This window comes from Eutrigla gurnardus (genome assembly GCF_963514095.1).
Source record: "Eutrigla gurnardus genome assembly, chromosome: 18".
NCBI classification, from domain to species: domain Eukaryota; kingdom Metazoa; phylum Chordata; class Actinopteri; order Perciformes; family Triglidae; genus Eutrigla; species Eutrigla gurnardus.
This window is the reverse complement of record NC_139929.1, coordinates 2778698-2790748: the sequence shown is the minus strand read 5'-3', so window position 1 is coordinate 2790748 and position 12051 is coordinate 2778698. Positions and strand designations below refer to the sequence as shown.

At 42.4% G+C, this 12051-nt stretch overlaps 2 protein-coding genes across 5 annotated transcripts; one reads left to right on the top strand and one right to left on the bottom strand.

Annotated features, from left to right (window-relative positions):
• Window positions 1–710: 710 nt before the first annotated feature.
• On the bottom strand, window positions 711–9009 carry tram1 (translocation associated membrane protein 1). 2 transcript variants are annotated; one of them, XM_084033883.1, is made up of 11 exons: window positions 8940–9009; window positions 4053–4116; window positions 2924–3042; window positions 2723–2839; window positions 2582–2640; window positions 2415–2499; window positions 2139–2209; window positions 1954–2058; window positions 1734–1877; window positions 1147–1298; window positions 711–1055 (listed from the first exon to the last, which is right to left on the bottom strand). In XM_084033883.1, exons 1-11 carry the CDS (start codon window positions 8940–8942, stop codon window positions 985–987), a joined length of 990 nt encoding a protein of 329 aa, XP_083890009.1. In that variant the 5' UTR covers window positions 8943–9009; the 3' UTR covers window positions 711–984. The 2 variants fall into 2 exon arrangements, with proteins under 2 accessions (XP_083890009.1, XP_083890008.1); XM_084033882.1 differs by lacking the exon at window positions 8940–9009 and adding an exon at window positions 5700–5979.
• xkr9 (XK, Kell blood group complex subunit-related family, member 9) lies at window positions 7828–11342 on the top strand. 3 transcript variants are annotated; one of them, XM_084033877.1, is made up of 4 exons: window positions 7828–7859; window positions 8769–9209; window positions 9657–9871; window positions 10404–11342. In XM_084033877.1, the coding sequence occupies exons 2-4, from the start codon at window positions 8893–8895 to the stop codon at window positions 11030–11032; spliced, it is 1161 nt and encodes a 386-aa protein (XP_083890003.1). In that variant the 5' UTR covers window positions 7828–7859; window positions 8769–8892; the 3' UTR covers window positions 11033–11342. The 3 variants fall into 3 exon arrangements, with proteins under 3 accessions (XP_083890003.1, XP_083890004.1, XP_083890005.1); XM_084033878.1 differs by lacking the exon at window positions 7828–7859 and adding an exon at window positions 8556–8691; XM_084033879.1 differs by lacking the exon at window positions 7828–7859 and having other exon boundaries at window positions 8738–9209.
• The last annotated feature ends 709 nt before the right edge of the window (window positions 11343–12051 follow it).

The window sequence follows — 12051 nt, the reverse complement described above, 5'->3', positions numbered from 1 at the left end:
GCCAAACAAATGCAGTAAACCCATTCCACTTAAGCAGCAAACGATTAGGGACCATACAAGACAGTGATTCAATCAAACTCAATAAAGGGACATTTTCCTTTTTCATCTCTTATAAAGTTTCCTGATGTCACTTAAAAACACAAAAGTGTGTTCATTCGTTGACAGTGTTGCAGGCAGAACGGCCATAGATTCTGTGTTTTCCCCCCAGATTACAAAGCTGCTCTGAACTCCGATAATGAAATGCTACATCAGGTCACTACATCTTCGCTGACAACACTGAACTGTGTATCTACGAACAGTAAACAACAAAAAAAAGATGATGTCTGTGGTTTTTAATAGATTCTTCATTCTAATCCGTGAGTGGATACTGAAGAACGTTTCATCGTTCGGTGTCTCGCTGTGAGAATAATAAACAAGCGTGTGTTCAATCGTCACTGATAAAGAGATGTCATAAAGGAAAATTCTGAATATCCCTCAGAAGATGGAGGCAGTGGCAAAGAAGAAGAGCTGCTAGCTTATAAATACAAGAGAAAAGAAAAAAAAAGGGGGAAATTAATCAGAAGCTGGATTTCACACCATTTAGGAAAAAAAAAAAGCACTTTGACTTTGACTCGGGAGAAACATTAAACACTGAAGTCATCATTCCTGAATTGTTTAAATTACACACCCTGTACAAAACAATCTGTATCAATAGGCACTTCTTAAATAAGGTTTTTTTTTCTATTTTTTTTTTCAATGTTTATTTGGGAATTTGTGTTTTTTTTTCATACGAAAAATGGCACAGCAGAGCGATGATCGTTGAATCAAAGCGTGCTGGACGACTGGCGACAAGCAAAGCTGAATGCATTCTGGTCCTTGGGAGTCCAGCTGGGAGGTCGGTCCTGTGCAGGGGGGGGGGGAGGGGGGGCAGTTGGTTGGACACGGCCACGGAAGCACGGGGGTAAGGTGGTGGTTTGAGAATGGGGGGGGGGGGGGGAAATGCATTTACGACGACTTCTCTTTCCTCGCTCTGGGTGAATCGGCCGAGTGGGAGCTCACTCCATTTACTCCGTTGGCTAAAAGAAGAACAGACACATAAAAAATGGTTTTATTGTGTGTATAATATCATGCAAACTGGCAGGAGAACACTATATTAATGCCGCTCACCTTTGTCTTTCTTCGATTTGGTCTTGGAAGGAACCTGTTTCTTTTTCAGGCTCTGAGCCTGGGCATGCTCTCTCCACCGGCGCAGCTGGAAGTTGATAAATTTCCACATCATGAAGGCCTGAGTGAGGCAGATGGCAGCCAGGACAGTTATCCTAATGGAGAGTGGGTAAATCAAAAAGGTTCATAAAAAGACACAGTGATGCAATATCAAAAGAGAGGATGTAATTCTTCATCAGCGGTCTGCAGTCGACATCAGATTTTGGAGTCCGTTATGTAAGGTTTTAGGAATATACAACTTCAGCATAGTTTAAGGTAACTCAGACTTAGACACGCGTGTGTATAAAGAAAGCGATAGTGACGTATGATCTCATTTATTGAAGCTGCTGTTGGTGAATGACTCTTTTCCTCTCTCTTTTGAGTCGAGCTCCTGTTCATTTATTTTAAGCTAGTGTTGACTGATGTACTCCATTAGATTTAGAACATATAAAGGAAATTAACAAAAAAACACACTAAAGATGTATTCAAGAGTGTTGCTGGTAGATTTTATAAGTTCAGGTAAAGACGTTCCTCTTCTCAGACACACTTACCGGACAAAAATGAGATTAAAGTTCCCTGCAGCCAAATCGAAGCCTTGATTCTCGGACGTGGCGAGGCCGAAGCCCACGGTGAGGACGGACAGGGACAAGGTGAGCAGCCGTCCGAGGACGAACAGAACGGCCCATATGGTGAAACTGGAAGAGGAGGAGGGCGGATTAGTGATCCTCCACCGGTAAAACAATCACAGACGATCCGAACCTGAGGACTCACCCCGTCTGTCTGTTCTCGTTGCTGAAGTAGACGAGGCGGGAAACGTGGAACAGAAGCTCGATGAAGTAGTGCAGCACCAGCAGGACCAGACCCAGGCGGTTCAGACTGGAAGACACGAGGTTCAGGATAAGAGAAGAGACGCCGCTAACTTCCCACACAGTCACAGTTAAAATGTGGGCTCTTACTTCAGGATGTAGGCGCCTGCGATGTGGACCAGGTACAGGAAGATGTACACAAGCTGCCGTGGAATATCCTCCTACACAGTCAACACAAAAAGGACGGGGAGGCTGAGGATTGGTAAATATTTACGCCCGCTCTTGGATATTTAAAGCAGAGGCGAGTACGATTCTTTGGAACAATGCAACACAACCGAGGGAAGTCAAACAGGAAGCGGTCGAAGGCACCAGAGAGACGCTGCAGCACGCTAAAATAATTACAAAATAATGCACACACACACTTGCCTTCTTTGTCTTTTGGAAATAGAGTTCTGGGAGAGCATGGAGCCAGTAGCCCAGCTGACAAATGAAGTAGAATTTCATCTGGAATCTGACGGAAAACAATTAAAACAACCGATTAAGTAATTTTCTACATCATTTAAATCACAAAGAACGACATTTCTACAACTTACGGCATCAGCGTGTGAGGGTAACCCTCCCACAGGGAGACCGGATTGTTCAGGAGGTTTTCCTAAGGAGAAGGACAATGTTTAAATTACGTTGGTGGATATTTTTGTGGTGTGAGACGTCAGTAAAACATCGTGAGTACGTACAGACAGCAGGATGCTCGCGCCCCAGCCGAAGGAGAACAAGTAGAAGGCGCTCAGCTGGCCCGACTCATTAAACTTGCTGTGCTTGGTTTTGGAGAAGTGCTTCTTCCTGTTGATTTTCTGCAAAAATAATAATACATTTTTAAAAATGCAGAACTGCTTGTATGCATCATGCATCATCATTCAAACGTGCGTCTCACTTACGTCCAGCACGTACTCCTGAATAATGGCGTGCATGATGATGGCCACCAGCATGTAGAAGAACGTCGTGGCCAAGTCCTTGATGCCGTGGTGGAAGTGGTTGACGGGGGTTTCCTCTGGGCCTTCAGGAGCCAAACAAATCACAAAATAAATAAATTCAAATAAATGTTTTAAACTTGAGCAATAAAAAAAAGCAGATGGATATCAAATAATTACATTAATATTCTGACATGTTATGAGTTATTATAATGATTTGATTTTCCTGTTTTACAACTTCACTGCTGCTCAACTTCTTCTTGCAACCTGTTCTAAAATGTGAGACGCTCCCTGTTGATGCTTAACGCGGACCGCTGAGCCAGTTAGGTGAGGTGTTTGGGGTTGGCGAGTCTCATCTCTGCAGCGTTACACCCCTCTGAACCGTCTCAGCACCGTCATCGTCACACACGCCTCAACTGTCTTCCTATAAACGGTCCATACTGTGTATACAGTGAAACACTGAATAATGAGAGATGAACGATGGCTGAACGCAGGAACACAGTTCCAAACTAAACAGTTTGCACGAGCGCTCCTTCGCTCATGGTTTATGCAACCACATGATTAAATCACTCCAACCACTTGTTAAAGTCAACACAGGCAACAAGAAAAGGGAACAAAGAATGCGGAGGGATTTTAGGGATTGTGTTATTTGTCTAATTAGATAGCGGGCGGTTAGCGTGTGCGTGGTACAATGCCTCAGATAGGAACACAATCACCAAGTCTGCAAACATCCACGCTGCAGCCGAGTATGAATCAGCTCCACGTTCCTTTCGACGCCGCCCGAGGTCGGCGAGTGGGAAGTTGTTAACCTTGAAACGAGCAGGGCTTGAATGGAGAGGCCTACATTACACCTTAGCCCAAATTCACCCGCTGCAACCTTGCCACAAGAGAACTTTATAAATCAGGCAGACTAAATTTAGCTCTTAAAAAAAAAAGGGAAAAGAAAAGAAAGAAAAGAAAAAAAAGGGAGCTCTCGAATGGGTTTGTGTCGAGCCGTGCGAGGACCGCTGCAGAATCCAAATGAGAGGCTTCCAGCAGGAAAACACACACTGCACCGCAGGTTGAAGCACATCGTGTGAAATGGCTTCAGACTTACCGCTCGTTGAGATGGTGACGTTGTACTGGACGGTGATGAATAACACTGCAAACTTTGAGGTCACCTACAGATGCAAAAAATAAATAAATAAATATTAGTAATGCAAGCAGACACACATGTAAAATCACAGACTGGAGCATTATATTTATATACACTGTGGTTTTAATGTCACACAGTGATGCATTTTAGCAATTCAAGGCCAAAACTACGAGGAGTTACACAATATTACTGACAACAGGTTGATGAAGCTCTACCGACTCCTTCTGTATTCGGTGTTACAAACAGAACAACACTAATAGTCGTGTCATTACATGGATGGAATGTGGATGAACGTGTGACGGGCAATTAAAACAATATATCCAGCCAAGTAAACGTACTGGAGGAGGTGAAGAAAGCTTAATAATACGGTTAGAATGACTAAATCAGGATACTTTATATTAATCCCTCAGGAAAACGTACAGCTGCTCCATTAGAAACAAGTATGTATAGTTTAAAATGGCAAAAGTGTTGTGCAAAAAATATTTGTGCAAATAACATATCGCAGTGCATCATAGGCATAAGAGTAAGGAAAGAATAATATCATAATAATACATTAAGAGCCTGTGGATGCAGTAATGTGACAAGTCATATAAGTCAAATAAGGACAGCAAACGTACTGTATAAAAACACTATAAAAAGGTATATTTATGTAACTGCTTTTGATGTAGTAGTATATTATATTATAGAGCATATTAATAAGTTAAGACAGTAAGCACATTTGTATTAAATACAACGTAGCCAAGCTTCTAAAACCATCAGGCTACATTAGACGTCGAAACAGCTGTTACTGCACTAGTGTTTAAGAGGATGCAGTTCCAATGATGGCCACAGGGGTACTAATGGCGCCGTTTCCCCCACTAATGTGGACGACGCGCGCTTGGAAACGAACACGTATTTTTCTCTGTGTAAAAGCAGACGGGGGTCACTCTGCGTGAAGCGGGTCCACGCTGCAGGTCTTCAAGTTACGTTAAAGACAATAAAAAATAAAATAAAACACCGTTTCGGACACCGGCAACTTAGTTTCGGTGTCGGTTGCAGAGAAGCGGAGGGTTTTTCCTGCGATGACAGCCCTACCGGACGTTGTGTGATTGCCACGTAACACATCGACGTATAAACTCAACCGAGACATTGCACAATTATTGTGAGTCTGCAGCGCGTGGATTAATATGGATAAACAAATAAAATAATGTAAAAAATAATGCAAGTTTGCATCCATAAAGTGCAAATTCAACAACTTTAAAAAAAACCTGTAGTGGATTAAAACAAAAAAAACCTATCGATTTGAACATGGGAAGCAGCCAGATGAACCGTGGACTCTGAAGCACACGTCACTTTAACAAACAGATACAACATAAACGTGTAAATCTGCGTGGAAACGCAACGCAAAGCGAGCCGAATTAAACAGAAAGAGGCAAAGTTTGCACGAGGAGAGGAAGTGGTTCAGATCAGACAGCCATGTCACTTTTCCTGGACAAACAAGACGGAGGAGCACTCGGCACCCCGGGGTTCGGTGCGCTCCGCCCGGGGGGGGAGAGCATCCATTCACCGGGGAAGCCACCGTTCAAACCCCGCTCCCTCCGCTCCGGTCAACATGTGGACGGGACGTACCTCGAACATCAGCCCGAGAAGGAACACCATAGCAACACAGGAAACAATATCTGCATGGTTCTGGATGACAAACTCATGGCTCAGCACTGGCGGGTTCTTGTTGGTCTTCTTTCGGATCCCCATGTCGACGCGATTCGACCCCGACTGTCGCTTTTACCGCAGCGCGCTCGGTTTCCGCTCGGATATTAATATTAGTAGTAGTATTATTATTATCCTCCTGGACGAGGAACGCTCAAAGCTTCCTACAAGCGAAGGGCCAGGCAGCAATTGAATGGCGTGTCACTCTTCTGCTAGTGGGAGGGTCCACGGAGAGAGAGAGCCGCCGAGCCCGACCAACGACACGCGTTTTACGCACATCTGGGGCGCTCTATCGCCCCCTAGAGGCTGGGAGTGGAACAGCGCCTAAAGTATTATAATGCATGTTCTCTTTTTACTTCCAGAAGTGTCAAAACTACACACATTCTCTACAATAAAGTAGGAGTATTTATAAAGTACTGATTCAACTTCTTTACTCAGGTAAATATAAAAATATAAATATGAAGTACATTTATACTCTCATATGAAAAAAAACATAATCGACAATTCCCCTCAAATGAATTAAAACTAAAGCAAAGAGGCTATTTTGAGTAGAAAGTACAGATAATTGTTTTAAAATGTAGGGAGTAAAAGTGGGAAAAGCACTGAAATGCCTATAAAGGACATTTCTACTCTCATAGTCATATTAATGAGGAAAAAAACATAACAAAAAAACAATAATTCCCCTCGCATGCATTAAACTAAAGCAAAGAGCATGTGAGAAGAACAAACAGATATTTGTTTTAAAATGTAGGGAGTAAAAGTACAAATTTGTCAGAAAATAAAAATTCAAGTAAAGAACAGATACTATCAGCGAGAAAGTCCTCACTACTCCTAGTCAGAATACTACTAACTAAAATGAAGACAGCACAAGCACCTGCAGGTTTTGTTTCATCCGTGCATGGCTGCTGTAAAACTGTAATAAAAAGCTTCTAGACTTTCCACATGTTCATCTGTGTTCTCTATAAAACGAGGAGACTTTGGTGGCATTTACGGGACAATGGTAAATGCCAAATGCAGCACACCGGCACAACAAGTGGAAGTAGATAAGTCGGTTTATGCCTGAGTCATGTCAGCGAGGCATAAATGTCATGTCACAGTTATCCTGGCTTGATTCACGATGGCATCTTTGATAATCATCCAAATGTGCTTCACACTCATGAAATGGCAGTAAAAACACTTTTTTGTTGCGTCACAGATGAGATGCACATCCTTTTTTTGTGTGTGAAAAATGATTTGAATTAGATGCATCAATAAATAAATATTTTTTTTTTAAATAAGATGTAGAAATAAATAATTCAATCATTCATTTATTTAAAAACATATTTTTGTATGCTGTATTTTTCAAATAAGGCTCTATATTTCACCTCTCTCGATATTCACGACTATCCCAACTTAGAGTGTTTTTTTTATCCCGATCTTTAATAAAGTCCTAAATAGAGTCTCATCTCTAATGCCAGCTATCTGCTAACATTAACCACAACAGAATGCTGACGCGGTGAAACCGACCTGAGCAAAGGTTTGTTTTATTGCTTGTCGATTAAACGTCCAACGTGTAAAAGGGGAAGGATTTATTACGCCTTCTTTGAAACATGTGACATAATGTAGATGCAACAACTATTTTATTAATATTGACTGTGTTTTGCATTACAGGGTTCCTGGTGTGAGCTAAAGATACTCCTGCACTTACTGTAAGTGCAAAGATTACAGGGAAGCCACTGTGTGACATCATCCTTTCTGTTCACGGCAGTAACACCTGTCTTTGAAAACGGGGGGGCATTTCATTACTGACGGGCTGATATTTAAAATATGCAAAAAAACATGTTCACGTCTGAAAGATGACAGACTGTGACGGGGAAGTTACAGCACACACACACACACACACACACACACACACACACACACACACACCTACATGCACAAGCTCTATTATGCAATGACATTTTTGTGGCTTGACTGTGTATCTGTTCAGATTGCTGCAGCTGAGGTGGAGCTCACGGGTTCTCAGGAAAGGGAAGTGCTGCATGCAGAAGTGGTGCGCCGCTGTGACTGTACGACGTCGACCGCGATGGGAAGAACACGCTGGTAAGTTCAACCTACGATCCTTGTGCACTTAGAGCGGCGTGTTTAAGGCATCCTGATTGGGATTTCTATACGTTATGTGTAAAAAAACACTTAGGAAAATACAAGAGATTCAATGATCAAGGGTCTGGTGGACCCAACGCATTATTGGCTCTTATTATAATCAATACAGCCAAAAAGAAATGTGTAAAAAAAAGACTTAACAGATATTTACTTTATCTCAAATACAACCAATATAGATATCAGATACGGTCAATATTTACCTCTGTTAGATCACATTTATAAATCAAAGTAATAATCGTTCTTTTTATTGAAATGTAATTTGAAATATATATATATATATATATATATATATATATATATATTATCAAGATATGAGTGGAATAATCTATGTTTATTTTGAACAAATATAAATGAAACTACTACTGATGTTCATTTCTTTGAACACCAGTGAGTATCAGGTTGAAAAGATAATGAACTCCACATAAGGGTTAATCTAAGTGAAGAGAATATGATTGTAATGTTGATATTGTTCTGTTTTGAATATTGTTTCCCCTCTTTGTTGCTCACCTTCTTCACCAGTGAGATCTCATTGAACGGTTCCAAATGATAACGAGGCCAGAAGATGCTTTGATTCAACAAACGTGTAATAAAACTATGACATAATAAATGCATCATTCCTTCTGAATCATCATTGATTCTTCCTCTATTATGTGTGTAAGTGTGTGTGAGTTCATCAGGGCCCAGGGAGGTTTATGATAGGGATCAAAGGTCAGCAGACTGGGACACACCGGCTGACTGAAGTCACGTTGCTTTTACACACCAACGTCATAAGGTTTGTGGTGAAGCTGCAGGAGATTTAAAAAGGATGTTCAGTGGTACTCATTGTGTTGTGTGATAACATTTTTACAGAAATGACCCAAACGGCTCCTGAGCTGCTGGGATCCAACACGCAACATCGACGCAACGACTGAGCCAACCACATTTCTGCTTTCATCACGGAGCCGTCAGTTTCACATTTCAACGTACAGCAGACATGCTCCAGCCAGACTGCCACTACACCAAACTGAGATGGTTACTCACCATCGCCGGGCTCTTCTTATACGTGGTGGACGTGTGGACGGACGTCTTTCTGGCACTGAAATACTTTCAGGAGGGTCGATACGTGTGGACCGGACTGACTCTGGTGTTTGTTCTGGCCGGGCTGCTGGTGACTCAGGTCTTCAGCTACGCCTGGTACCGGGACGACATGGACGACATGGACGACGTCCTGATAAACGCAGAACAAAATGCATCCATTAGAAAAGGTGGACTCTCTGTCCTGCACGTCTTCGGCTTGGGCATCTTCACCAGGTATTCTATCTGCAGAATAACGTGACGTAATCAAGGAATGTGTGGCGTGTTGTGGGTGAAAATGTGTGGAATGCTAATAATGCACAACTGGAATAACCACATTTTAGCTGCAGATTATTAGAAGGATGTGCATGATTGTCTCTGCAGCAGCCAAATATTATAATATAATATAATAGACCAGAGATCTTACCCCTAGGGGGGTCCCCCAAACTGTCTTTCAAAAGTTAAAATATGTCAAAAAATACAAATTAACATGAAGACAACCTAAAATAAGCAAATATAAATTTATAAAATTAAACTTATTTGTTAAATGTTGTGAAATTGTGACGTAGAAAGGCCAATATAGAATTAAAATCTGTTCTAGAATTATGAATCTGTCGTTTGAAGACCTCTGTAATAGTGAAATATAATTTAATGACTGTGTTGCCGTTGACAACCTGTGTCCAGGTACTACTTCCTGCTGAAGAAAGGCTTCGGAGTGGTCTGGGTGACGACAGATTCCCACACAGACGAGGAGTGGAGAGCCGTGCACCACGATCTGTTCTGCCTGGCGACGGATCTGAGCATGCTCAAGATGTTTGAGACGTTCATGGAGAGCGTTCCCCAGCTCCTCCTGCAGCTCTACATCGTGCTGGGCCACGAGCACATGTCCACCATGCAGTGTGAGTAGAGGCGGGGCATATTTTGGCACAGTTTTGGACTTCCAGGTGAGCTTCTGTGAAAATACAGAACACATCTTTAAAGGATTGCTCACAGGAAACTCATAGGCATCAGTCAGCAGGTTCTAGACTTTTAACTTTTCATCTTTCTGTCTGGTATGGATTTTTTAAAATGTAGATCCAAGAATAAGCTTTCTAGAATTGTGTCAATGGCAATCAAAATAGTTGGCAGACCCTAAAAGCCACAACTGACACAGAAAGGATGAAGAAGAAAGCGAGGATCATCCAGCTGTGATCCTCTCTTCAGCCAGTTTGAGCTCCTGGAAGCTCCTGGAAGGCGATTCAGAGTCAGAGTCCCTCTGGCAACTAAAAACACATTTTAAAACTCCTTTATCAAAGTGCCATCCACATCCTTAACTCTAAAACTAACTTGTTGTATGAATCATCTTCCATCTATGTGTGTCTGCTTTTAACTAACAGTTCCTATGTCCTGTGAGCCCGGTGGACAATAAAGACCTTTCTATATTTCTTTCAGATTTATCTATGGCGTTCTCCTTCTTCAACATCGCCTGGGCCATGGTGGACTATCGCCGCTGCCTGCGCCGATCCCTCCCCCACGTCGGGGAGATGCCCTCCGGCCTCCCCACAGCCATCTACCTCCTCTACAAGCTCTGCACCATCACCAGCCACATCCTCGGCTACAGCCTCCTCCTCCTGCTGAGCCCTTACAGCGCCGTGGCGCTCGCCGTCCTCTGGCTGCTGGGGACCATCTGGACCAACGCCCTCCAGACCGACTTCTGCTCCTCCAGACGTCTGGAGATCCTGTACCGAGCCGTCGTCGGCGTCATCCTCACCTTCACCTTCTTCAACGTGAAGGGGCGGGACACCAGAGCGGCCATGATCTTCTACTACCTGGTCCACGCTATCATCAACGCCACGGCTCCCTTGCTGCTGGCTCTGCTGAGGCCGGAGCTGCAGACGTCCACGTTTCTGCTGGCGGTCAGCGGTCTGATGGTTGGGGGGTCGGTGCTTGGCCTGCTGTGTCTCGTGATCTACTACGTCCTCCTGCATCCCCGAGAGAAGTCACGAGAGGCCGACGAGGTGGACGGCCTGGGGAAGGAAACGGAGACCACGAGGAGATTAAGGAACTTTCTACAGCATTGATCTTCTGTTTCTGGCTATGGGAGAAAAAACTGTTTTTTTTTGTACAAGAAAAGCAGGGAGATGTCATCTTGATATTGTGTGTCACAATATATACTAATGCTGCTATCAGTTATCTTATATATTTCATCTTTCTTTACTAACACAAATGGCTAGTGAAGCAATTAAGTGGGAAATAGCGTTATTTATTCATGTTTTGAACTTCTTTAACTAAATGTACATATTTATTCTTATCATAAGTATTTGCTCAGATATTATATATCACTGTGACTGAAACGGTCCCACTAATAATGCGTTATAATAAAATGATATTAGGATTGAAAATGTGGTTTATTTAAGTTTGTTTGTTACCTACAAAGACACAATAATAAGCGTTATATTGTATGCATGAAAGCTGTTTTTTCCCGTAACATACAGTCAAGTACTTATAGTCCAGCTGCCTCAGCAGGATATTTCTGTCTGGATGTGGAACCTGTAACACACATGTTGAACACAAGGTGGAGCTATTGTCTAGGCGGACTTTTTCTAAATGCGGTCCTTTACTGCTGGACCCAAACTTATAGTCCTTCTTTTAGTTAGAATACATGCAACAATATTTCAGGACGAAGACGATACAATTTCACAATACTTTGCTGTTATTGTTAATCTTTCAAATCTAAAGAGTAAAGGTTTTTTGGCTTAATCACAATTTAAAAATTGATCCTGACAGATAAACGAAAGTGCAAGTAGAGTTTAAGGAGACCTGGAAAAGATTAAAAGCTCTTGCTCAATGACTAGTCCAGCAGAATAGATGCTCACCAGCATCTTAGATATCGTTTATACCGCTCTGGAACCACCGAGATCTTCCACTCAGATCTTTCTCACACTAATCCTTATAAGGTCAAAGGTGGGGACCAAACATTCCCTCTCCTCACAAATGATGGACACGGGAGTCACGGATGAGCTAACTAGAAATAATAACAAAAAGCGGTGCTAATTTTGTTTTGACTACCAGCAAAAAATATAGCCTGAGCTGATGGGGG